Source organism: Falco rusticolus, chromosome 4 (assembly GCF_015220075.1).
Source record: "Falco rusticolus isolate bFalRus1 chromosome 4, bFalRus1.pri, whole genome shotgun sequence".
NCBI classification, from domain to species: domain Eukaryota; kingdom Metazoa; phylum Chordata; class Aves; order Falconiformes; family Falconidae; genus Falco; species Falco rusticolus.
The window spans coordinates 314,967-341,598 of record NC_051190.1 but is presented as its reverse complement, the minus strand read 5'-3'; the positions used below and the strand labels follow the sequence as shown (position 1 = coordinate 341,598).

The 26,632-nt window shown below is 46.2% G+C and overlaps 1 protein-coding gene across 3 annotated transcripts in view; it reads left to right on the top strand.

Moving 5' to 3' along the window:
- Positions 1-26,632, top strand: part of CACNA2D2 (calcium voltage-gated channel auxiliary subunit alpha2delta 2) — a 223,499-nt gene that overhangs the window by 6,693 nt on the left and 190,174 nt on the right. For all 3 annotated transcript variants that reach the window (XM_037384697.1, XM_037384694.1, XM_037384696.1), the window contains exon 2: positions 16,579-16,660. In XM_037384697.1, the coding sequence (XP_037240594.1) occupies positions 16,579-16,660 (82 nt within the window). The remainder of the gene's footprint in view (positions 1-16,578; positions 16,661-26,632) is intronic.

Below are 26,632 nucleotides of genomic sequence, written 5' to 3'. Positions count from 1 at the left end.
TAAATTTTGTAAAAGCAATGGAGTCCTGGTAATGTGAGCTTTTTCGCTGCAGCTTCCCTAGTAGAGTTTTGCTGAGAAGGTACAGGAGGTGGGGGATGGTGGAGGAGGAGGAAGAAATAGGCAACAAGTGGAGAGATGGAGAAAGACTGCTGTTTTCACATGCAAAAGATGAGGTGTGCAGAGCAATGAAGTGCGAATTAGTTAGATCGTGCAGTGCATTGGAGCAAAAATCTGTGTAGTGTTAGAAAGCAACTTATGCTGTAGGGAAGGGAGGGGGGAGGAAGATGTGGAGTACAGATACAAGGACGGAGAAGGGTGAAAATCCCATGACCAGAATATGGGCAGTTTCCCATCTGTAGGAACGTTATTTTCAGGGGTAGTTTCTTTAAACCGTGTGCTCGTTATGGTGAGGTTTTCTTGTCTGGGTTCCACTAAATGAAGGGTCAGGCTGGAGTTGGCCAGGCTTTTCTGTGTGGCATTAGGCAACTGGAAGGCTTGCAAGCGTGCAGAGCGTGTGGCTGTGGGCCGGAGGGGTTTGCTCAGGATAACCTGGAAGATGCATGGCCTGCAGGAGCACGAAGTCAGTGTTACCTGGTAGGGAGAGTGAGGGCAGTAAGAACCTGAGTCCTGGCAGCAGCGTGCTGGCTTGCTGCTCCCTGCTGGAACACCACCTCAGAACTAGGAATGAGCGATGCGGCAGGCACAGCACAGGTTTGTGGGGGAGCTGCCACTGCGTGCCTGGTTTGTTGGTAACTAGAGCCTTCCCCATGCTTCCAGGCTTCCCAGCGTCTTGGCCTTCCAAGTGCAAACAAAGTTACCCCTGAAACTGTTAAACTGGTGGAAAGAGTTGGGAAAGTGTTGTATCCATCTCCACTGAAGTGACAAATGAGGATATGATTCTCCTTATAAATACCAATGCATACCATAAATACCAACTCATAGCAGAGCTGGGTCCTGAAACTTGTCACAAGCTGCTAGTCTGGTTTATGGTCAGGCTCTGCTTCTTCTCCAGTGGGCACTTCATAGTCTTTTGTCCAGAAGAATCTCGTATCTAATGTCTGAGATCACTCCCATGTATTCTCCAAATGAGAAAACAAAACAAGGACCATGTTTCTAAATATTTTTCAGAGCTGACCTTGTATAAGCCACTTTACGCTTCAAAAATTTATAAAGCTCTCACTGATTTAGTTTCGTTGGAATAAGAGATATTCTTTTATTTGGATTCTCTTATCAATTAAATTTCATGTAATAATATCTCTGTATTGTGTCCAATGAACACTTTCTGTACAGTCTGACGCAGTGAGGGTCTGACGCAGTGAGGGTCATGAATGCAGTGCCTTGTTTGCATTTCTAATGTATGGTGGGTTTCACAGTCAGATTTTTGGCAGCTGTGACATGGATCCCAAAAGAGAGACAGGCTTAAGCCAAGCAAAGCGCCTAATATTCAGCTTTATCAGGTGTTGAAGATTGAGTCAGATTCTGGGTCGTGAGTGGTTGAACGTCTTTTTATTGCTCCATAACAAACTCAGTAGACCCAGGAGGAGCCAAAGCACCATTTCCTCGTGTCTGAGGTAGTCTTATAAATTAGAGGTTTCTACTAAGCATTGACTGTAGTGTCACATTGATCAGTGGAGGGGGAAAAGTGTTGTGTGGGCTCAGGCCCTCTGCAGGGGGAGGGATGCCCATTGCTCAGGTAAAAGTAAACCTTCTGCAGCAGTGTGTCATGCATACCTGGGGAAAAAAGGGTGGAAGAAACAGCATTTAATTATTCAAGACTTGCAAGCTGAAAAGGGTTTCAGGACAGTGAGCTAGGCATGCATTGAAGCTTTGTGGGCACTCTGCTTCGCCTCCTCCCCTGCCTGCTCTGGGAAGGAGGTTAGAAGATTACATGAGTGTGGGGGGGAAAAAAAGAATCAATATTTTTCTCTTTGTGAAGCTCTTAGTTTTTATTTATTCTGGTTTTGTTTGCTGGGAAGTCTTAGTAACTGTTGATCAGTGACCAAATTGATGACATTATTTTGCCTCCCACAGAATGGCAGCACTTTTAAGAGCACAGACTGAAAGACCACTAGCCCCCAAGGGACCGTCTCTGTGCACAGGCAGGGATGCTGTCATGCCCCTCCTTGGCTGCGTACTGTAGGACTGCTTGTGATTGAGCCATTCTTCCTGGCCTATGGTTTGTTACAATGCAGGAGAATTTGCCTTTGTCAGTCTTGCATACTGTACTCTGCTACAGCTATGTTAGGTTTAAAAGCTGAGAAACATCAAAAAGTTTTTCAAGACACTGGGACAAATTCATCCCTGATGTAAGGATGCTGTGGGATTATGCTAGCGATCACTTTCAGGCCTTTGTCTTTTAACTTTTAAATATGGTGGTGGTCGTGGTTGCTTCTGATGTGGTTTTTATTGTGAGGTGGAGAAAAGAAATGCATCTAACACATCGACTATCTGCTCGTGCTTTGGTCCCAGTTTCTAAATAACCCCATTTAGCACCTGCTTGCCTGTTTGACCTGGCAACAAAAATGTTGTGTTGGCATTTCTGACATCAATACCGCCTTTTTACCCATCATCTTAAGGCTAAATTGAACCCTTCTGTGTCACTTGTTCCTCTGCTATCTTTATTTGTTTTGATCTAGCCTTTATTTTACAGAAAAATCTTAACCAGCTCTGTCTATTTCCTGCTAGGGGCTGGGGCTCTTTTTCGTGGGAAGTGGCTCATTCCACAGGTGAGCCTCGTACCCTCAGCTTCCCCCTGCTTCCCGGTGCTCCCTGCCCGGGCACGAAGATGGAGCAGCTGGGTGCGAAAGGGATCTGACTGCCGAGTCTTGGCACGAGGTCTCACTTCACCGTTGTGGCTGCTGAGCGAGCTCGTACCTTTTTGCCCTCTTGCAGCCCTGTCCTGACAGCCTTGCTGGTGCCGTGTTTGCTGGAGCCGGCACACAGCATTCCCGAGCTGGAGGTGAGGCTGCATCCCGAGGCTGGTGCTCTGCATGGAGCCGTGCCTGTGGCAGCGCTGGTGTGCAGGGTCGTCTTTTCCTTTTCCTGCCTTTCTTCTCTTGACAATACTCCAAGTATTGTGCTGAAAGCATTGCTGGTTTGTGTAGTTTATGAATGTGATTATGTGTGCTGAAAGTGGCATTTTTCATTTTATAAGGGCCACTTGCCAGAGAGTCACCGAAGAAGTGACATTTATTAATGGAGCACATAGCCACCTTCTCATCGGGAAGTGACTGCCAGACCATCCTGTTCTCTGGAGTTCTGCTGGCTGGTGGAAGAGTAGGTTTGCCACTTGCCAGGAAAAAAAAAAAAAAAGTGGTATTCTTATGGTAGCTTGCATAATAGCTGACTTTCATTCTTAGTTAAGTCTACTTTTTGCTGTGTTTGTGCCATTTCACTGATTATTAGATTCCACAGGGTAGCATGAGGGTTCTTGTATGTGAAGCTTCTTCCAGAGAAAACCAAGCAGCTGCAGAAATGAAAGGTTTAGTAAATGGTACCTCTCCCTCTGGAAGAATATCAGAGTGATTGCAGTGCGGTGGTGGTGAGCTGCAAAGGGATCTGCTGTGGGTGAGGTGCTCCAGCTGTAGCATTACCTGAGGACCATGATGGGGTCACAAGTAGTGCATATACCTGCAGTTTCTCTACTTAACAGTGTATGCCCCTTGTTGGATGAAGAATTCCTGTGCAAAGCCTAGTGCTTCGGGGGCTGGGTGGAACTGGTGGTGAGAGTGGTCAGTTTGCGGGACTGGGTGAGCTGCAGTTTGTGGTGAGATTCTGATGTTTGTGAAGTTCATCACACCCCCAAGTCCAGATCCCACAACCAAAGCAAGGACTGTTCCAGATATATGGTGGGGTTTTTTTTGGTCTAGTTTTCCACACAAAACTAATCTTGCTTCCTCATTTGGCTTGGCTAGGATACAATATTTATTACGATGTCACTCCTAATACTATTTTTTTTTTCTACCACTATGATACTGAGGTTTGGTATTTGTCTTCCAGTAGTTTCTGAATAGCGCAGTGCTTGCATTACTGGCAGTGATACATAGTTAATCCTGAGCAGGGATAGCTGTGAGGAGTCCAGACAGACTTCAGCCCTTGGTGGCACGCATGGGAATGAGGAAACCAGCTTGGACATTGTTGTTTGTTTAAAATTGATTCTGTGTTAATCTTGCTGCGATACCACAGCTTCTGGCAGTGTGTGGGGTAGATCCTTGTGGCTGAGAATGAGGGCTGGTTCTCACTTTGGAAGAGTCTCTGCAAAGGTCTTGTCTTACCCCTTTGCTCTGAGGAATTTTACACGGAGGAATTTGGCCCATTTTTCCATGGCCAGGCCTACCTTCCAGGTGTTCTTATCCCCAGTTGATCTTCTGGCCTACTTTCTGTCCACTGTGCTGTAAAAGGTGACCAACCTGTCAGTCTTGACTGGAATCAGGACCAAAGATTGTGTGCCTCAGCCTTGTTCCCTTGGAAGAGTAATTCTTTCATGGTGCCTTTGGGATTGTCCCCCCTCCCCACTGGAGGATGACTGTTGTCCTGTTCTCCATCTTCCACTCCTTATAATGTTTTTTTTTGCATGCACTTTGTAATAACACTTGCACTTCCCTATTGATCATTTTGCTGATTAAACTAAGGCCTCAGACTCCAATATGTTAGCAGCAGAGCAGGAAATGCAGCCCAAAGCACATAATTCCTCGTCCTCTGTTCCTCCAGATGGGCCCATGTTCTTCGTTTTGGGATAAATGTTTCTTCTGCTACATACTAACAAGTCCATCAGATTCAACTGCAAGAACAGAAATGTGGCCAGGAGGGTTTGGACTCCAGGAACAGTATCGGTCCCTTTCTTCAGTGTTGGGAGAGTGGGAACTTCCTTGTGGATTAAAAGCTTCTCTGAAGGTCACCACTCTCTGGCAGATGCCTGGACATCAAAGCCTGGGCAGTGCTGTTCTCTGTACAGTTAGGCGGAGGGCGAGAGGGCTTGCTGCCAAGTGCTTAACAAGCTCAGCACTGGGCTATTGCAAATTAAATGGGTGCCCTCTGCTGCATAAGCCCTATGTTGGCTGCTTGTGCTGTGTAAGTTACAGCCAGGCACTTTTCCCAAGAAATGCTCTTTTCAAAATTGCACTTCTGTGCTGATGATGCAGTCATTTAGAATTGGCTCTCTTGTGCTCATTGCCTCCTTGTGGCTCACCAGTGGGACCAGTTACTGGGGGAACTGCAAGGCAGGAGCTCCTCACCATCCCTCTGACGTTTATCCCCTCAGATGGTACCTGAGATACCATCTGAACATTTCCCACTCCCTTCGTGTGTCTCGGAGAGAAATTCTAGAGGCCATTAAGCTGGGTAATTTACATGCTTCTTGAGCCTGTGCCTAGGGAAATATATTTCACAGGTAATTTCAAATCTCTTGGCGTGTGGAAGAAGTCATTATTCTAAATAGAAAGGGGCTGGTGATGTCACAGGCCCCATTGAGAGGACCACATTAGAGACTGGGATTTTTCTCTTACAGAAAAGTCTGAGGCATTCTATTCATAGGTGTTTGGGATGTCAGGTGGTTTTGGTTTTAATGCTGATACTCATTTAGAAAAGCAGAAGAGAGAATTATCTTGTCATCATAGTTTTCAGCTACATGTGAGCATATTGTGTGTGAGAGCTGGGGGGAGACCTGCTGTGGGGTGTCCGTAGGTGTGCGGGTGTCCGGCTGTGGTGGTGGCTGGCTGCCGAGGGTGAGCACCGCACCAGGCATCGGGAGGTCGAGTTGCAGTTCTGAGTCCGCCCCCAAAACTCTGGGTTGGACACTACTGCTTCACATTTGTAGACCCATTCTCCCCTCCTGAAAATATTTCAGGTTTGACAGTTTCATGTTGATTGGTGCCTTCAAAGCCATGTTTGATGGGCCGTTGCATGATCTGTGCTTTAAGTGTGGTATTGCAGTAGTGAGGGGATGCGGGCAGCAAGTACAGTAATTGTGAAGCAAGGCAGCGGGTGCACTGCCGGCTTTTTAGCTTGAGGTGTCCGGTGAGGAAAGTGACACATCTGTGCTTAGGCTTCAGCAGGGTTTTCTAGGGACCCTCCCCTTCGGAAAGGGGAGATAGCCTCTTGCAGAGGAATTTTTTTCTTGCAGCAGGGGGATCGCCTAAGGTGCTTGGCATAGCATCCTAGTTCCTAAAGGTGCTCCAGCACAGCATCCTCCTTCCACAGGGTCCTCCAGGACAAGGAGGTACATAATTTCTGGTGTGAAAATCTGGCTACAGCTGGAGATGGGGAAACTGAGCCTGATGGACCAACATCCTGAGCACATATAGCAAATCCAGTAGTACATTCTGAGTATTTCCAGTGTGGTTCAGTCTCCCCATTTCAATAGGCTTGTATCCTCTTCAAAGGAGAGGTTGTGTATATGCTTTTTTTCTCTTTGGAGGGAGCAGTGTTTGTCCCAGCTGATTGGGAAGACGGAGGGAGGAGGTGACCTGTGAAAGCTGCTGGTTTCATCCCTGTTGCCCTGAGTAATGCAGCAGCACTGGAACAAAAATCAAACGGGGCTTCATGCTTTTGTTGTCCCTGCCTTGGAGCATGTCTGGATGCCACCTTACAGCAGGAGAGGTCTTGCAGACAGCTTTTAGATGTGTATCACAAAGTAGTGAGGTAATGGCATAAAATGCAGTAAACTATTATTTGGGTTTTTTAATGCTCTCCACCCCCACCCCTTTTTTCTTTCATTGCTGAAAGGGACTAATACAATGAAGAGCTTCTGCAAATGAAGGTGACTGCATGTGAAATGACAGGGTACTGGGTGTTTGGCTGGTGAGAGATGCAATGAGTGAGCATCGCTAAGTGCTTTATAATAACAATGATTACAATACTCTCTTAGAAGCCAGGAATCTTTCAGGTAGGGGGATGGTGGGGAGAGGGGTTGTTTAAGATGGGGGATTTAACTAGATAGACATCTAGTGACAGTGACGCCCAGAAAGCCCTTGAGGAATGTTGCATATGATGCTGTGAGAGGCTGCTCCAAAAAACCGAGGAAATTTGGTATAACACAGTTAGAGGCTGAAGAAAATGGCAATGGATGCCCCTCAATAGCAGGAGGTCTTTGTGGGAGAGGTTAATGATATCTTTTCTTGGTAAGAAGAGAAGTTGTAAGCACAATCTCGCAGAGGTCTGACTGGACAGTAGACCTCTATTAGACTCTTTTAATATGGCTCGTGTTTTAGTGATCAGATTAATCATTGTGTGCCTAGTCTGTTTCTGATCGGCTGAAATCTGCAGTGGGAAGGGTGGATGCTGAGAGCAGTCCTCTGCTGTCCCGTGGCTAGTGGGAGTTACCCCAGTGTACCGTTTTCAGCTTGGCCATGTTTGTGTTTTGCTGCACCTCTCCACAGCAGCACGCCTCGGCTGGCAGCAGCATTATTGATGGAGTACCTTGCATGAGCAAGAGCGTGTTGGGAAGCTTTTTCTTGCTGGGGGCTCTGATCAGTCCTTTATTTCCTACTTGCCACTACAGCATAACATCTCTCCCTCACCCTTTCAAAACTCCATTACAGCCATCAGGATGTGCCATTCCTTTATCATGCTTTGCCCCTTATCTTGATCAGACTCTTTATGCAAATGACCCAAGAAAGGGGAGCTGTTTTGCTCTGTCCAGTATCTTACTACTTGCATAGCCAGGAGGTGGTGGTTGTAAACTATCCAAAAGTCTTGCAGAAGCCTGCATCTGCTTGAGTAGTCCTGCTGTTGCTCAGCAATGATGGAAGTGCATGGGACAACTCCTAGCATCTAATCACAAAGCTGTTTGCATATGCTTTAGATGACAGATATAGAAACACTACCCGAAGTGTCATCTTCCAGCTATCTAGCCTGATTACTCAAGTGACAGCTTCCCTGTTTCTCCAGGTTGTAAAAAAAAAAAAAAAAAAAAAAAATATATAAAAAAAGCTCTCCCATCTTCGACCAACAGTGCAGATCCTGCAAGGTGTGGCTGTTTTGTCTTCTGGGGTGCTTCAGCCTTCCATCTGGTGATGAGGATTTACTGGAATGAACAAGATGCAACAAGCTATCCAACTTTTGTCTAGCTCCCAAGAGACTAATGAATTATACACAGAATAAACAAATAACCTGATGTGTCTGTCATTATATCATAAAGGACTTTAATAATTCATGCAGCTTGCAAAATCCTTACTAAGACCTACCCTCTGTAACCTTATCTTTGCTGTGGGGGATGGGATCTCTTCAGCCTCCACTCAGATTGCATCTGTAAAACAGAAGGAGTCGGCGAAGAGGAAGGTTTTATCATAAAACTTTGTCTGTATAATGGGTTGCAAAGCAATGTGCAAGAGTTATCAGCCATCGGGGTCTCAAGGGGTGCTGAAAATGACAAGTGGCTGCACCGGGTGAAATTTATGCAGGTAGTGTGCTTCATAAAACTGACATCTATTCACTTATTTATCAATTCATTGTGTTTCAAGTCCAGATTTGTGACAGGCTTTGAGATCAGGAGCCCAGTTCTAATCACATGCAATGAGAGTGCAAACGTGGGGGAACCCACAGACTTCTCTAGCTCCTGATGCGCATCAGCCAGTGTGCCACAGAAACCTCATTTTGAGATGTGACATAAGAGCACAGCTTTTGAACAAGCAGGGAGGCTAAGGCATTAGCTTTGGCTCTGAACAAAACAGTTAACTGTTTTGGGTAGCACATTGCTGGTATCACCAGTACAGCTCCAGTAATCATAGCCATTGCCTTTGGCTTATCCTGTCTGTGTTACAGTCCTGGAGTTGCATGCTGGTGTTTCTGCTGCCATCACGCAAGAGGTCAAGTATGTGAGCCATCCACAGGACCATCCCCATAGCAGCAGGAACAAGTTGATCTGGATCTCCAGATGTAAATTCAATAACTAATTTATTCCTGTTGTAAGACAACCATATTCAGTTTTGCTTATATGGTCAGTAAGTGGCTTGGTTAGGCTCCCTGCCTGGCAGAGGACTTCTTGCTGAACTTCTTCTGTCTCCCAGCTGAAAACAGCAAGCTAGTGTACCATCTCGGGGTGCCCGGTTCTGCTTCCACTTACAGAAGTGTGAGTTGGTGGCAATGTGCTGAGATCGGATTTACCCCTTAAGACTGTGAGGATTAATTCTTGCACATTTGGAATGTATTTGGGGACCCTCATATGGAGGTCCTGCCAAGTAATGCTCTTAACATCCAAGTATTTGTCACAGGATGGCTGCTGCATCGAGTGAGGGCCTGAAGATGAACTCTAGGCCGATCAGGATTGAAGTAACTTGATGATGGGGTTTGTAGCTGGAAGTGCATTTAGGAGAGTGCTCTCCTTTGCTGTATGCTCTGCAGAAGATATTTATTGTGGTTGCGTTGCAATTTGTTCTTTTCATTGCTGTATCAATGAGAGGCACGTTTGATCAGGATGCAGCGCCTGCATGGGGGCCTTTCGCAACGCTGCTGGGGGAATGTACCAGCTAACACATTCAGTGACTTCTTCTTCCTCTTTCTGTTGGCAGATCGTCTACCAACAGATTGCAATTTTCTTCAAACCTACTCTTAGGCTTTAAATTATTCACTAAATTATCCTTTGGCCTCCAGCTCCTTTGCATATCAAATACTCCTCCAGCTTTTTGTAAAGTTTGAAATTCAAGATATTTTGATTGGACACGTAGCTCTCAAAGAATAGCTATCGTGGTGCTTTGTCATACTGGGAGGGCATTTCAAGTGGGGTCCTGCAGGGATCTGCCCTGGACCTACTTTTATTCAATAGTTTCATTAATAACTTAGGCAATGGAATGGGAAATAATGCTTATAAAATTTGCAGGCGACACTGAGCTATGAGAGGTTCGATTTACTTTGGAAGGCATTGTCAGAATTTTAAATGATCTAGAAAGATTGAATGGCGAGCTGGATATCGGCAAAATGAAATTCAGTGAAAACAAATGCAAAGTGCTGCACTTAATGGAGAAATCAAATGTACAAATGCAGAATAAAGAATATCTGTCTGGGTAGCAGTGTGGCAGAAAGAAATCTTGAGGATTACCATGGGTCATAAACTTTGAGTCAACGTAGTGCTGTTGTAGCAGAAGGGCACATTTATTCTGCAGTATACAGTACTTTCTTGGACAGGACTGGAAAGGTGATGTTTTCTTCCTCATGTGGCACTGGGTTTGACTTTTGTTGGAGCACCTGATCTTACTTTTTGGCATGAGCCTTTGGAGATGTAGGTAAAATGTAGAGAATCCAGGGCAGAGCAACAAAAAGGTTGAAATGTTTAGAAAACAGTGCAAAAGAGGGAAAGCTGGAAAAAACGGAGTTTGGAGTAGAGAAATAAAGAATTGAAGGACAGAGGATGCAATAGAATAATCATCTTCTAGTTCTTAGGAGCTTGTCATAAGGATTTTTCAGTGTCTGATGTAGGTGGGATAAGTGGGAAGAGGGAAGTGAGATTTAGGGTGGATACAAAGGGAGCTTTTTCACCACATGGTGAAAAATGGAACTGGGAAAAGGTGCTGTGGGGATCTCTGGCTCACCTTCAGCACAGGATGTAAAGAACAGGTTACACAATACTTCATGCAGAGGGTTCACGTGTTTAGATGTCCAAGTGCAACTCATGGTGAAAGAAGAATTCCCGAAGTCCCAGCCATCCCACGTGTCTGTGACTGGCTTGAACACCTACTACCCATTCTTTTTCTAGGTAGAGTTAGACCTTAAATGGTTAATGCTTCTGTTTTCCAACAGAGAAAAATCATATTTAAGGAACAATTTTCCTATTGCCCTAAAAGTCATTGGTGGGAGGTTGGTGGTTATTGAGTTTTCCCACGGAAAATCCTACAAGAAGATTTGTGCTCAAGAGCTGTTAATGAAACACAGATCTTCTGTATTATTGTCAGATTATTTTCCCTCACTTTTTGCCCAGCTCTAGCTATCCTGCAGGTTGAGTAAACTGCCTAGTTATCCTTTTTATTGTATTGTAATACTTGTTGGGGCATCAAACTGGGGTCAAGATAGATCTGATAAGGGGGTTGATACTTGCTTCTGCCCCCCACCCCTGGCAAGACATACCCTGCTGCAAAAAATTGTAAAGCCGAAGCAGACAGAAGGTAGGACAAAGAAACAGGCACAGAAAGCTAGTGTTTTGAGTTGAAGAGAACAAAGTCTTTTGGTGATAGAGCTGAATGTAGAACACACTATCCTTCCCTTTCATGTTTCCTAAAGATCTTCCATGAGATAAAATTTGAATACTCATTTGTCCCTTCCTTCCCTCCTGTAATAATGTCAGAGATGCTTTCTTATTATAGGGGAGACCAGAAGCTAGAGGTGAATGTCTTGACAAGTATTAAGGAAAGACTAGTCCAGCAGGGAAACTTTTCCAACCCCTCCTTTATATAAACACCTGTGCACATACTTAAAATGGAGTCATAAAATAACTGTGTAGGAGGCTGGGTAATATCTGGAAGCACGGTCAGTAAGTTATTTGGTTATTTTGAAGGAAACGGGTGCTGTCTGCAAGTTGTTTCTGCAGGGCACCTTCTTTTTCCTTGATGGGTAAATACTGGGTCATGCAGGATTTTACAGCCTAGGCATGTAAGAAACTTAAAACTCAGAGGGGACACGAGTGTGCACATGCACGCGTGTGTACCGACACATGCGCTATTATAGTTAAAGGATTAAGCATTTTGAAGGAATAAGCCAATTATAAGAAGTTCCTGCACAGCAAAAATTAGACAACACAGTAATAACTGTATTAAATAGCAATATTTGGGCACTGAACCAAAGCGTATGACAGAGTGAAGCATTCTTGGCTGAACACACTGCATGAAGTGTAGACACTTGTGCAGAACACTCTCTCTGTAGAACCCAATAAGCTTTGGGGCAGTGTATCTACTTAGCAAGTAGTTTTTCCTCTTGTCCTTTCATGTTTGTGTGAATCTCTGTCCTTATTTTTTGGGCCAGGAAGATAGCAAGAAAAAAAGACTGATTTATTTTTATTTTTTTTTTTTACTATTTTTTTTAAACACCCTCTCTTGCTCGCAGCCAAACAAGCACTCTCCAAAGGCTGCTTTAAAACAAACAAACAAAAAAAAAAGTGTCCTCAAGCAGAAAACTAATTTTCTTTCCTCTTCTTTCCCTGTGCTTTTGTGAGAGGCTGCTTGCAACGAGGCTTGTGTTCATTAGTAGTTGGTGTGACTGCTTTACCCACCCCACGTTTTGAGGTGAGGAGGTGTCTGCAGCCTGGAAAGGGTCTGCGTACCCTGAGCCACCACGGGGCAGTGGCAGGGGGCTGAGCTGCAGTACTACATCCTCCTGGTGCTGGCCACAGGCTGTTGGTGTGTGGCTTGTGCTGGTGGCTTGTCTGTGAATGTCTCCAGCTTCTGTACAGAACGAGGGCTCCAGGCTGCCATCTGTTGTGTGCCCAAGTGTGGGAGGATGCGGGCTAAGGACAGCCTGTCTCCTGTCTTTCCAGGCAATTCTCATTTTCTTCTGAAGCCACACAGCCGGAGCGATGGGGTAGCCTTGCAAATGGATGTGGATGTGCACAGAAGCCTCTGCAGCTGCTTGGGTCACCTGAAGCATGTAACATGCCCTGACCCTCAGTCAGGGTTGCTGTGAGCGGTGGCAAGGCAGAGGTGCCCAGCACGCAGGTGTGGGGCAGGTGGGGCGCTTTGCTTCCTGGCCCCCACTGCAACAGGGGTGATTTGCCTCCTGATGTGCTGCTTGTCACTGTAAATATTTTTTAAGCTCTGCTGCTTTTTTTTTCAAGTCTACTTTATCTCATCTCTAAGAAAAATAAAAAATGCAGATTATGAAATCAGCATTTTTGTAGTTTTCTGTGGGGAGTCAGGGATAAATGGTGTTGTTTTTAAAAATCACTGATGTCCCTTGTTGAATTTTGCTCAGGAGGCTATAAAACATACAGGGGAAGGAAACAAACCCCTTTTTTTAATGGAAGAGATTTCTAATGTATATCCTGAATGTGTGTGATTGTGCTGGCGCATAAAATAGTTGTAGTTGTTGAGTTGGAAGAGTCCTGCGGAGGCTCTCCAGCAAAGGCAGATCTAGCTGAGGTGATGGGGATCACTGGGATGTGCTGTGCGTGTCACTGCTGAAGAAGGGACAGGATGGCAGGGCTGCCGGGCTCCTTGCACGTGGTTCCTTTGGGCACAGAGCTACTGAGTGCAATCAGAAATGCTGGAGCTCAGAGGTTTTCTCTCTAGCCATGTTCATTCACTACAGAGGACACCACAGTGGTACCTGGTTTAGAGGGGGCACTGTGCACGTGGCTTACAAAGGGAGCCTGGTGGCTGCCTGGAGCAGCACTGCACCTGTGCCAGTGGTTTCCCAGTCGGTGCATCCGCTGTTTTCTTTAGACTTGATTTGTAAATGCCACTTCACAAGAGCAGTAGGGCGCTCCTGGCTGCGTGTTCTGAGGAGTTATTGCTCCTCAAACCCTGTAATGCCACCTGAGGTGTTGCAGCGATGGCCCAGGAATGCAGCGACTGTCACAACTTACTGCTTACAGCTTGCATAGGAGACACACTTCAAAGAGAAATCTCCATGTCTGTAATGGGCCATCAGTTTCTTTACCCTCTTCATCCTTCCTCTGTTTGCCTTATGTAAAATTTTAAGTGCAGTGACCGTTTGAGAGAAACAAGAGGCAGAAGGTCAACTGAGACAGGGTAACGCTGGGGGTTTATGTGTTTTTTTGCTTTGTTTTGTTGTTGTTTATGTATTTATTTATTTAAATGGTAGCTTTCAATCCAGCAATATGGCAAGTGAGATGAAACCTCCAAATTCTGGGATGTGGCCTGCTCTGAAGACTTCTGGTCATGGACATGACCAGAGCTAGAGGGACATAGTAATGGGTCTGATATACACGAGGGCTTTTGCTAGTGCTGTGGCATGCATAAGGGATGTGCTAGTTGGAAAAAAAGAATTTTTTACTACCACTGTTAAAGGCTCTGTATAGCCATGCTACACCAAAAAAAGAAGCTGCTTCTGCTAATACTTTTTCTTACTCTAGAAACTTGGCGTCAACTATGCAGAAATTCCCTCCTGCCTTTTTTCATAGTGTAATACACATTTTTTTTTAATAGTGGTATCTAAAGCTTGTACTACAAGGCTTAGCTGGGCTTTTTGGGACCCTGCTGCTCAGTGAGGCTGGGAGCCAGGTATCATAAGGCTGCACAATTAAGGGGAATTGCAGTCTTTCTCATGAATGAGAAATCCCATGGCTTTTCCCTAAAATAGTAGTTCTTCTTGGGGCGGAGGGAGGGGGTGGAATAAGTTTAAACTTATTTTTTTTTAAATAAATCTGCTGAGTAAATTTAAATTAATTGTAAATCCCAGCCCAAGTGAGTGCTCGGTGTCTCTTTTGCATATACCAACAGAGTAACACTGATGCTTCTGTCTTCCTCTATAACTAATCTTCTCTGAAGGCTTGGCCATACGTGACATTTATGCGGATACGAGCAGTTGTTAATGTTGATGGATACAGCTCAAGAGGAGGTGGTAATTTTCCCTCGCTGTGGTGGTGGAGGTGTTCCTGGAGGGAGCTGACACAGGCAGGTGTCACTGAAATCCAGGATCTTGCACAGAGCTGGACATTTAAGGAAAGGTGTCAGCTCCATAAGTCCTCAGCAGGGTTTCTTGAACCTGTGACTGCGTAGGAGCATGTAATTGATTTTTTTTTTTTTTTTTTTTTTTAGTTCACTGGACAGACTGGAAGAAGGGGGGGGGAATTAAAAACCCCTCCATTTTGGTGTTTCAAGGTGTTATTTTAAATGACTTGTGTAAAAATAAAAAAATTTTGGTGAAAATACTTCAGAAGATTTATGGGTGACTTTGGACAACCTGAGTATAACTTTGATAGCAAATAAAATGTTTGACTGATAAAGGAAAAGGAAAAAAACCAACCAACCAAGCTAAACCCCCTCAGCTGTGTGACCCACTATCTTTACACTGGCAGTCCCACTGCAAGCTTTGCTTTCCCTCTGGCAGGAAGGCGGGTTTGTAAATACCTTCACCCATCACCTTCCCTGGGTTTCTCCTCTGCCCCAGCCAGGCTGCCAGGGGAGAAGGGACAGTGTTGCCTCTGCCGGCATACAGGAAATAGCATGTTACACTGGAAAACTGGGAAGATTTGGCGTGTGCCATTAAATCTTGTTTTCATCCTCAGCCTTGTATGTTATTTAACTGGCATGGATTTGGCTGTGTGAGTAACATACGTCTGTCTGCCAGTCCCCCCCCCCGTCTCCATTCGTCCCCTCTCGCCTCACAAGTGATGCTTCAGCTCTGTTCTGCCAATAGTCTCGGGCATCTTTCTCCTTTGATATTTCTGCCCAGCTTTTGGGCCGTGCTTTATAATTCAGAGTCCTCTGTGGCCTTGCTTCTTAGTTGGATTTCTTTGCTCCTTGATCTCCAGGAGAACTTCTTCCATGGCTTTGTGAGTGGTGGGGGAGCATGTGTGGGCTACCTGGGGAATGTCTCTGCAACGAAGAATGAAATCATCTGGTGAGACGAACCAAAGTGCAAAACACCCAAGCTAGTCTGCTCCCTTGACCTGCGCTTGGCCATGCTGCTGGCCTTCTACTCCTGTATTCCTTCTCCGCTTTCTCTGGTGTAGTGTTGAGAGATGAATATTGCTGTGGAAAAAGCACAGACGGCAGTGCTGGGCAGTGCCGAGGCAATCGAGCGTTGCTTTTCCAGGTCAGATGGGAGATTTGACATTTGCGTGGCCAGCAGCTGGAGTCAGGAAATCTCATTAAAAGAAGGAGAGTTATAAAGTTATGTGAATTTAGAAGAGGATTTTTTCTTGCTTGTTTTTAACTTGGTGTTATTGCTCCGAGTGGAAATCTGTGTGGTGGAGTATGTGGGAGGGTGCTGTGCCTGCGGGAAGGACTGGCAGAGCTCCCTGGCTGCGCAGGGGTCAGGACGAAGGAGATGCAGCGGGGCAGCTCCCGGCCCTTGCTGCAGCCCCGGGAGGCAGCTCTGCCTGCGGAGGACCTGGCCCAGCTTGGGCTTGGATGGAGGAGCAAAGCAGCTGAGCCCTTGGGCACTTGGTGCCCTGCACGTGGCTCCTGGCTCTGCCCAGGCCCTCTTTGTTGTGCTGCAGCGACACTCCATCGCTGCAGTAGGGCAGACATCTCTGGTCCTGCCGTGGCTCCATGCTTGCTCTCTGAGGCAGAGCCCTGCCGAAGCAGTAAGCTGTTTGCTGTACACCGTGGCACTTCGACCTTGTTAATCACTTTGGGCTTAAATAATTATCTACTGCAACTGTTTATATAAGGAGAGGGACACCCCCACCTTCTGATTTTCATTGTACCTTTTTCCCCCCCTTTTCTCTCTGTGGCGCCTTGTGCATAAATTTTGAAGTCTAGAAGTGCCCCAGCCGTAATTCTCAAAGCCGCATGTTCTTGGTATTCTGCCTGCACCTGGTGCTGCAGAAAGAGAGCAGTTAGCTGAGGGCACTGATTTCTTCCCTCTCCCTTCAGTCACCTTGCTTATTTGCCGAGTGTCAGGGCTCTGACTCTTTCTCTCTTTCTTTCTCTCCCTTTCTCTTTCTCTCTATCTCTCCGTCTCTTGCAGTATGCAGTACTGGGCCAGGAGGCTGGAACAGGAGATTGATGGAGTGATGAGGATATTTGGTGGCGTCCAGCATCTCAGAGGGGTAAGCTGTCTGTCTTTTGCCTGTGCTGCCTTCCTTGTGGCAATGAATGTTCTCATCTGCAGAAATCACCTGTGTGAACACTTCCAATAAGTCAGCCTCTCAGCTCACTCCATGTGTGGGGCCATGGCTGGCTGTGCTTCTGGTCACTGGTCAATTTGATGCATTTATCAAGTGTGTGGGAGTTGAGTGTGTTTTCTGTCTGTCTCTCGGGCTGCATGTCACTACTGTCTGAGCATGTACCTGTGGTTTTTTTCCTATATGACACACTAAATGCATCTTAAACCCAACTAACCTTTCCTCCAGGGACTGAAGGTAGTTTAATTTGTGTTTTAATTTTAAACTTCTGTTGACAAAGCAGGAAATGTTAAAGGATAATTTGACTAGCCCTTGGAAGCTCTGTGTTTTTCAATAGACATTGCAGGTAAAACTATAATTCTTGTTTGGCTCCTCTTTCCAAGCGCCACAAAACAATATGCTGTTACTGATGCTGGCATCTGCCTCCTGCTCCCTGACTTAGCAGCGGAGCCCGGCACGGCAGGCTGCAGGAGCCAAACCTCCTCATTTCCCAGCAGTGATGCTCTGGGTTGAGTTAGGGCAGTTACAGGATGGTTTTGTGGTGGTTTATTAGGCTTATGGATCTAAGGGTCTTTTAAGACCTTCCCTGTTTCCTCTTCCCAGTAAGACCCTGTTTCCCCTTCCCAACGCTGTTGTGCGGACTAGCTGTTTTGAAACTGAATAATTTGAGATTAGGGTTATGGTGGTGATTGAAAGAAAATGGGCTTCTCGAGCATGAAAGATATGTTGCCCCCTAAAATTTCATGGGCTGTGTTTGTGTTTTCTCATGGCAGTGGCATGTTCTTCTCAGGTGCCAATGATTTATGGGCCTCTTACTGCCTGTCTTACACCATTAGCTACAGTGGTTTCAACAGAACTGTTCATGTTTTATACCGTTGGTTGTAACCCATTGTCTGAACACAGAAATTGCACTGTTTTCTTTTAAATGCATTTTAAAATGTGTTTAACTGAGGGCTTGTAAAACTCCTCATAGTTCGTCCGTTCATTTGCATTCGTATTTGAGCTCTACAGTGGCGTACCTGGGCTTTGCTTGCATTCATTTCCGAACTTTAGCTGGATTGATGGAAACTGCATGTGCAGCATGAAAACTGTACACACTGCTTTGGTCTATGCATTTGTGCAGTGCAGTTGTGCATGTTGGCAGGGTCTTAGAATCAGAGCTGGGGGTGAAAGTTTTCCAGGCAATACACAGGTGCAATGGCCAGCATACTACTTAGCAGAGCACATTATAAAAAAAAAAAAAAAAGACTAATACTACATTTTGTACATGTCCTCTCTTACAATTTATTCTTATTAGCTTTGATTTTGCTCCTTTGCATGTTAAATAGGTATATCATGTAATTTTTTTAATGCCATAATTAAATAGAAATTACACCTCCAGTTTACCAGCACTTCTATTGGCCAGTCAATCAATTACAGGTAAGAGAGCTTCTCACTTGTTTGTTTAATTCTTCTGATAGAACACAGTGCATCACTTTAATGAATTAGAATCATAGAATTGTTTAGGTTGGAAAAGACTTTTAAGATCAAGTCCAACCTTAAACCCAGCACTGCCAAGCCCACCACTAAACCATGTCCCTAACTGCCACATCTACATGTCTTTTAAATACCTCCAGGGATGGTGACTCAACCACTTCTCTGGGCAGCCCAATACCAGGAAAACTGACTACAGAGGGATTGATGGGGTTTTTTGGAAATCTGTTTTGGAACCTTCTAGTGAAGCTGTGTGTGACTGTTGTATCTGGTGAATGCATAAACCACCCGAAACCAAGAAATAAGCTACTGAAAATTCCAACATGTAGCTGTTAAAGCACCAGAAAGGACTAGCAGAGGCTGTTTGTGCATCTCCAACGGGAAACGGGATGAGGAGTTCAGGTTTGATTCATAAGTGCAATATTGAGTGAATGACACTTAAAGACCATGTCACTTGGTTGTGCAAACTAGCATAGCTTTGTTCGTGTGAAATAGCACAGAGTGCTTCACCCCGAGGAGCTCAGAGCTGTGTTCACAGGGAGTCCTCTTACTCATCGGTTGCACACAGGTTCATCTGGGTTGCAACATGGGAGCTGTTTAATATCATAAAGTGGTACTGTAACCCACTGAGACACATGGATAAAATAAAATAAAATCCACGTTCTGCTGTAATGACACTTGAAATTTAGAGGGTGACAACTAATTTTTAAGGTTGGCAGTCAGTCCATGCTTCTCTTCTTGCAAAGGGCACTACCTGGGCATGATTTGGACTTTGTAGCTCAGTTTGCTCCACTGCCATGCTGGCTTGCAACCAGAATACAGGTGCTGGGGTCCAGTGCCAGCCCACAGAGCTGCAGTGTGCCTGGCCACGGAGCGAGTGGGCTCAGGGAGAAGGGGGTGCTGCTGCCTGAAGAACAGCGGGAGCTGAAACATCCATCTAGCTGGGAGTGCATCCCACCCACTGGGATTTCTCAGGAAGGTTTATTATTAAGCAAGAATAAGTCCATATGTGGCAGGAAGAATAAAGAAAAATGGGGAAGTAGAGCCGTGGTTTTTGCCGAAACTTGCTGATGTTCTCTGGGGTTGCCGTGTGAGCTTGGGACATTCAGTGTGTGCAGGGGGGTGTGTGGGAACTTCTGGCATGTAGGGAACGATACTAGATGTAGCGGACAAAGTGCTGCAGTGTCACTGAAAACAAAAGTGGCTCTTCTGAACTCGGTGGGGTCTGCCATGCAGGCAGTGGGTCCTGCTGCCAGCTCTCATGGGTCTGTGAGCTCTCATGAAGCTTGTAAGCGCGCTGGAGGTGGTGCCATGCCAGAAAATGATCTTCCTTTTACCCGTTCAGGCTTGAATATCAAAGTGACAGACCAGTAAATAATAATTAAAAAAACCTCCTCTGAGGTTTGTCGGGTTTACTTAAGAATATTTTTTTCCGTGGGTTGCTGTGAAAGGATGTGGACCTGTTCTTTGGTTATTGACTGAAATCGTATAACTGTTGTGGCATATGAGGCATGAAATTTATTGTCAGAAATATGGTGTCCAGGAACATAACAGCGCTGCATATCGTATCTTGCTGGAGTGCTGCCCACCTGAGAATGATTTTTGTTTTAACTCTTCAGTCATTTGCTAGAGCTGGGGTACTGAATGTCAGAAGCCCCTGCTTGCCTCCTTTCCCACAGGGTGGACAAGCAGTCGTCCCGTACGCTTGCCCTGGGGAGGTTATCCAAGCTTACACCTTTCAGGCGCTTCTTTCTGCAAGTGGACCGTTTTCTGTAGCAATTGCAGGGGACGGTCAGAAGCTCTGAGTTGCAAAGGGGTGTCGTGCCAGGAGCTCTCCTTCCAGCTGTGAGGCACCACCTCACTTCTTTTCTGAAGTCCAGGTCCTTGCAAACGTCCCTGTTGATTGGGCTGGTTGTGGTGGGGCTGCTCATACACCTGTGGGCTTGGGGCTTGTGGTGTTAATTCTCTGCCCCGTGAAGTCAGCGCTGAGCCCTCTAGGTGCTTGTGGTGCAGCATGGTGTTGGCCAGCCAGCTGCTCCAGGCATCCCTCAAAACAAATCTCAGCACGCCGAAATCAGGGCACGTGGCTTTGCCTCTCTGCCCCTGCCTCCCTCGCAGTTCACCAGAGATAACTGAGAGCACAGAGCGTTGCTAATTTGACTCTGACTGGCACAATGATATGTGGAACCCTAAAATGCTAGCTGAATAGGTTGAAATTCTTTAAATAATTATTTCTAGAATAAGGAATATTCCAGTAAAAACCCAACTCCCTGACTTCCAATCTTCTGTTAGTGACTTTCTTCATGGTCGCTGCAGGACAAAAATGTTGGGTTTTGACATTTCTTGCTACACCACACTAAACTTCTGTTTCTTCCAGTGTTTTGGCACAAGTGAAAGTTGTTCATGTTAGTCAAAACTGGATGAATTTGTTGTGTTTGCAGCCTAGATGGTTTCTTCATGCTGCAGAACCTGCTGCAGGGTAGGCTGTGCTCAAGAGATCCTTCATGTGCTGGTGCAGCCCCATCCCAACGTGCTGGTGCCCTGCCATGCCGGACTGGCAGTGGGGCCATGTGTGCTGCTGGCTTGTGTGCCTCGCTCAGCTGTTTGCCTGGATGGTGCATTAAAACTCCTTCTCTGGATAGTGGGCTGGGGTTCCAAGTCTCCTCTGGCTTGTTTCATAAATTCTGTTTGATCCTACGTCTTCTGAGGTGAGCAGGTAGCTGGTCAGACCATCTCCTCCTCCTCCTCCTCCTCCTCCTCCAGTACCTTTTATCTGTGGCTGCCTGTTAATGGGCTTGCTTCTTTGCTGACAATTACTGAGCGAGCCAAAGCCTTGGGAATGAAATGGGCAGAAGCTGAGCGATGTAGGTGCTGAGCCCCCTCTCCTGCGCTGTCTTCCTTTCTGCTCTCCTCTCAGTGCCTCTCCTGAGGGCTGCTGCAATGGCAGGAGGAGCGCTCAGCCGAGGCGCTGTGCCGTGGCCCGGCAGCCTTCCCCTGTGTGGCGGGCAGGCGTTGGCAGGGGCAGGTGGGTGGCAGAGCTGGACTCATGCTGCGCCTGCTGTCCTCTCTGTGGTTTGGATGAACAGAGCTTAGTCTGGCAAGCTGGGTTTTGTGTGCGCCTTCCCTTTCCTCTGGGCTGTCGGGCGAAGTCAAGGCATAGTGTCTGGACGTGCCTCACCAAGGTACGGCTGGAAGATGCGGGTGCTGCCGCCCTTGGCGGTGAGGAAACACCGAGTCCGTAAAGAGCCAGACGGCCCCAAAGCTGAACCCTGCCTGGGGTGTGGGGAGCAGCTTTCTGGCAGAGCTGGGCAGGCAGCGTGCCTCCGCACAGGCTCTGCTTGGTCCTCAGCACGTGTGACTGCATGGAGAGCAGGATGAGCCCAGCGAAAGGGGAGGCTTGTGCTGTGCCCTTTGGGGTGCAGCCTGCTACCCTCAAGTGGGGTGCTGAATGTGGCACAGCACAAGTGGCTAGGCTCCGTCCCTGTAGTCAACATCTTTTTACTTCAGTGGATTTTCATGGCTTTTATTCTTGCTTGTTATCTTGCGCTGTTTTCTCAGCTTTGTTTTGCCAGTTTGGCATCTCTGCCTGGCAGAAGTGCTGCTGTTCATTCATCTGGTCATTTGTGAAAGGGAAGGACGAATCCTGTTGGTTCGGGCTTGAGGCAGAGTGACCAGGATCTATGCAGGCATCCCCACCTCTGTGTGCCTCACAGCATGACCTGCAAGCCTGCCTGTCCCTTCTGCTCAGCAGTGCTTCTCTGATACATCACCTCTGGTTTTCAAAGCATGGCCAGCCTTGAGCTGAGGCAGCCACAGGTAACTGTGCACGGCTCAACCACAAGAAGTTGGATTTTAAAAAAAGTATGCTAGCAGAGTTTTGGCTTGGATCTGAAGAGCTGAAGTGACATCCACCTTGTATGTTCCCGCAGTCACTAGCATTCCTCCTGTGATGGGGTCTCTGCAGTACAGAGTATTTCATGTGGCTGTGTGAGTGCATCCCTTACAATACTGGCGGTACAGAGCTAGAGTCTCTTTATGCCAGCACTAGGAGGTAAGATGGGCTTTTATCAAAGGAGCTGCCAAGGTTTTCTGTTCAACTTTTTTGATCTTGGGTGACTACTGGCATAATAGCAATATAGCCTAAATCTTCCAAGTAGCTTTGGCATTACATAATATTTAATTTGCTCTTTGGTTTTCTCTGGATATAGAAACACTCACCTGGTCATTCAGTAGGGCTGGAGAATTCAGGAAGTGTTCATGGATTTTAAGTGAATGATGCTGGAGAATCGGAGCCCCCTGCACAGTGCGCTGCACGCAGTGTCTGCTTCCCAGGGGCTCTGTCAGGTGGACTGGGCATTTACAGGAGCACAGCAATGTTGTCCATAGACATGGCAGAGTGGGGAATAAGATGCTAATCTTCTGATATTCAATCCAGTACTGTAATCCACAGTTGGGACTTCAAAACACCATAGCAGAGCACATCTGGCCTTTTCCTTCAGAGGAGTCAGCCCCAGCCTCCGGTGTGGGAGATGAGTGATGTCCACTGACTGCACTGCGCTCGACAGAGTTGGGAGAAGGCATTTGAACCCAAAGCTTGGGCAGCACACACAGCCATCTGCTTATGCTACAGCAGTGCTGAATGCCTGCCTTCTTCCAAAAGCTGTGAGGGGGAAAGGACCTAACAGAGTTTTCCAACAGCTAGTGCCCCTCTGGGAACTGACCAAGAGTATGGACTCTGTACGCCAGTGAGAGGCTGCTGAGCTGCGTGCTCTTGGTTCCCAAGCTCATGCATTATCTATCTGATCCTTGCCATTTCTCCCCCCCTTTTCCCTCCCCCTCTCCTACCAGCATGCACACAGCCTGCTTCCGCACACCATCGCTGTGCCCTCCCCTGCTCCTCATCTTTGATAAGAGGAAGTGTGCGATGCCAGATAAACACATTCCTGTTCCAAACTGCTTGGGTTTATTTTAATCTGCCTGGGCCGTTCAGCAGCCTCAGCATTCTGTTCAGCACTGAGTGCAAAGCCAACAATATATTATCAAGGAGGAGCATTTAAATGTCTTTAGCCTCACAGCAGCTTGGCTGGAGAAGGGAGATACTCTGCCACTCTCTGCTTGGGCCAGTGTCTGCCATTGTTACCCCCTTGCACCCGTCATCTTCCTTCTCACTCTCTCTACTAGAACCATATTGCATCTGTACTGCAAGATGTCCGGGAAACATATGCTCCAGCTTTTAGTACATTTGCATAATTAGAGTAATGTGTATGAATAATTTATAGCTGTATGTGGTTGCTCAGTGTGTGACGTTAGCACCCCTTGCTAAATTCTTTCCAGTGGGTGGTGCAGATTCTGCACCAGAGCCATTGTGCCGATGCAGTGTACACAGCCTGTTGGCAGATGCAGGAGCCCTGCTTTGAGAAATTGGGGTGTGCGTATATATATATGTGTATGTGGGTTTCTCTGTGTGTGTGTGTGCATGTGTGCGTGTGTGTATATATATATATTTAATGGAGAAAGATGGCCTTTTACACTTTCAGGGGAAGAGCAGACTAGAAGTCTGAGGCTAAAATGCCGTAGACTCTTAGACTCAAAACTTGCACCATTTATGCAGAAGCTGTGAATGAAAATGTTCTGCAACATTTGAAAGCTGAGGCAGGGATTTTTCCAGCAGGACTCAGGTGTGACTAGTTTGTTAGTTTGTGTGCCAGGTTTGTGGGTTTTTGTTCAGATCATGGAACTTAGCAGCTTGCGGAGGGAGGGGAGAAACTTGCCTGCACTGTGTCACAGAGCCTGATCTCAATCAGTTGGTCAATAAATAATAGCAAAGGACTGCCTGGGCACTGTCTCAGTTTGCCAGCTCTTTAGCCTGCGATTTCTCATGCTGGAAAGCCCAGAGTCCCAGGTAGGTTTTCTAAAGGAGTGATCCAAGTGGTTGAATTCTGGTATTTATGTTCCACTTAATTTTAGCTTAAACTATACTTGGTCCTTTCCAAATGTTTGAGAGCCTTGGCGGGAAAGCACCGTGTAAACTGGAATGAAGTGCAGGCTTGCACACTTACTAGTTCATTAGTATTATCCGCTGGGAAACTGAGGCAGGTGGTTAAGCTGAGCAGGGCTGCATGGCGAACGTGTGGTGCAGCCTGGACTGTTCTCCGTCATGTGTACAGCCAGCTGGGTCCTTGGAGGGGTGTGTGTTTAGAAGGGTAACAGGCAAAGTAACAGTCCTTAAAGCCCTTGCTTTGAACCTTTTCACTTTACAGAATTACTTTGTAAAGATAATACGCTTGCAGCTAGTTGGTGAGTTAGCATAATCAGAGGGGATTGCTGTTGAGCTTTATGGAGTCATTTCTGATTTATATTGTCATTAGTGACAAGTTAAATGAGCCCAGCATTCAACAGATTGATGTTCAGGTGCATGCATCTCCTGAGCATGCTGCTCTGCACTTCGTGTCCAAAAATGTAGCTGATGTGCCAAGCCAGTCAACAACCGTGTTTGTAAGATCCTAATGAATATTCAGTGGAACTTTTACAATTGGTGGTATGGCCACAAATCTGTGGGAACAATGAGACCTTGGTTGATGTTTCTGGAAAGGTCCCTCAGCAGGCTGTCCTGCCCTGCCTGAAGGAGTCTGTGTGGTCCCCACGTCTGTTCCAGCTTAAATCCTTACCTTCAGACTGCATTTCAAAACAAGGCAAAATCCAAGCCAAAGCTGCCAGAATGCAGGATGAATAATTAGGTGGAAATCATTAAAGTTTGCCTCCTTAAAAACATACATAGATTATTCTTTAATGGAAAGTTAATTGTTTTATTATTCTCTCCAGCTGGTTCTTTTCCTTTACATTCACAGGGGAATTGGTACAGCCTGGGATTCAGTTTCCTGTGAGCAGAGCTGATGATAAATGTAACTCTATCACTGATCAAGATACATATACACATTTTCTTTTGGTTTGTATTATTCCATCATAGTTTCAGATTTTAAATATCATTTATAGGCTGGAAGTGCCCTCAACTTGAAATGCTGCAGGCTGTGGAGTTTGCATTTCTCTTCCTGGTAGGTTTGTCAGGCAGTGCTTGGTGTTGGACACTGCTGAATCCTGCTTCTCCTGTGGCTGATCGATCGCTTCCAGGTACTGGACTGTAGAGGCGCCGGCAAGTGCCAGTGCTGAAATACGCAGCTGTGCTCCAAGGTTGAAAGAAGGAAATTGGCATTAGATACTTGGGGTTATGCAGGAAGCAGTGAGATGTGTCACATCTTTGTTCTGTACACAGAAGTGCAACAGGGCTTGGGAAGGTGGGGAGAACACGGTGGAGGTGACTTCTCAAGGGCATGGTTGTTGGCTTTTTTTTTTTTAAGGTTCTAGTGTGGCTTCAGCCTGGTAAATTGCAGCAGCGATCTTGGGTGTTAAGTGAGTGTATTTATTGTTTCTCATTACAACAGAATACCTTTGACATCTGATGTGAGTAACTTGAATGGGCCCCATATTTCGAACTTGGCAGCCATGGTGACCTATTGCCCTGCAATGACTCTGCTGGTTTTATAAGTATTTATTTCCTTTTAATTATTTAGACTTAAAATATTACAGGGAGGGAAGGAGAGCGGAGTCTGATATTAGTTCAGCCTTGCCTTCCTTATTGAAGTCCAGATTATCTGCTTATATTGGAGAGCTTTGCTCGAAGACTGAGACCTGTGCTATGGCTGAGGCTGTAGGCTGCTGTTGCTTTATGGAAAGAGAGCTCTGCTCTGGGAGGAGCTGCCTCCAGGGAGGCTCCACATCTTGATGACCTTCAGGAATCTGTGCCTTTCCAACACTTGTATCCTTTGCAGCTTTGATGCTGCTGAATACGATGAGCTTGAAAATCTCCATGCTCTTTTGTGTCAGGGATAGGCAGGGCACTGTTGTAGTTTGAGAGGTCGTATCCGGAGCAGAGGGAATGAAGGGAGAAAGGAAGATGGACAGGCTAAGGAGGAAAAGTAGCAGGAAGGAGATGCTAATGGTTATGTATTCCCCTCTCCCTTATGTTGCTCTTGGGGGCTGGTCACTGCCAACGGATGTATGTGGAGCATCTCCTCTTTTGATATATTTTGGAGGATTGCTCTGTTTCATTTTTTGGGATTTATATTTCTGTCTGATCCTTGTGATTCGGTTACTCGCCGGGCTTCAGATTTTATTGACTTTTTCCTTTTTTTACCTGACCTTTCACACCCGTAAGCTTCTGTAAGACAGCTTTAGTATGTGTTTGTTCAGCACCTACCACAACCAATAGTGTCATGCTTTTGGAACACTGACCATAGGATAAATATTAAGTAGCAAGTAAGAGCACTGAGAAAAATCCTGTCTGAATGAAACATGAGGGTTGCCTGTGCAAAGAGATGCTGTGAATGAGAGGCATGGCTATTTCTGTCAGGCAGTTCTCTAAATGCC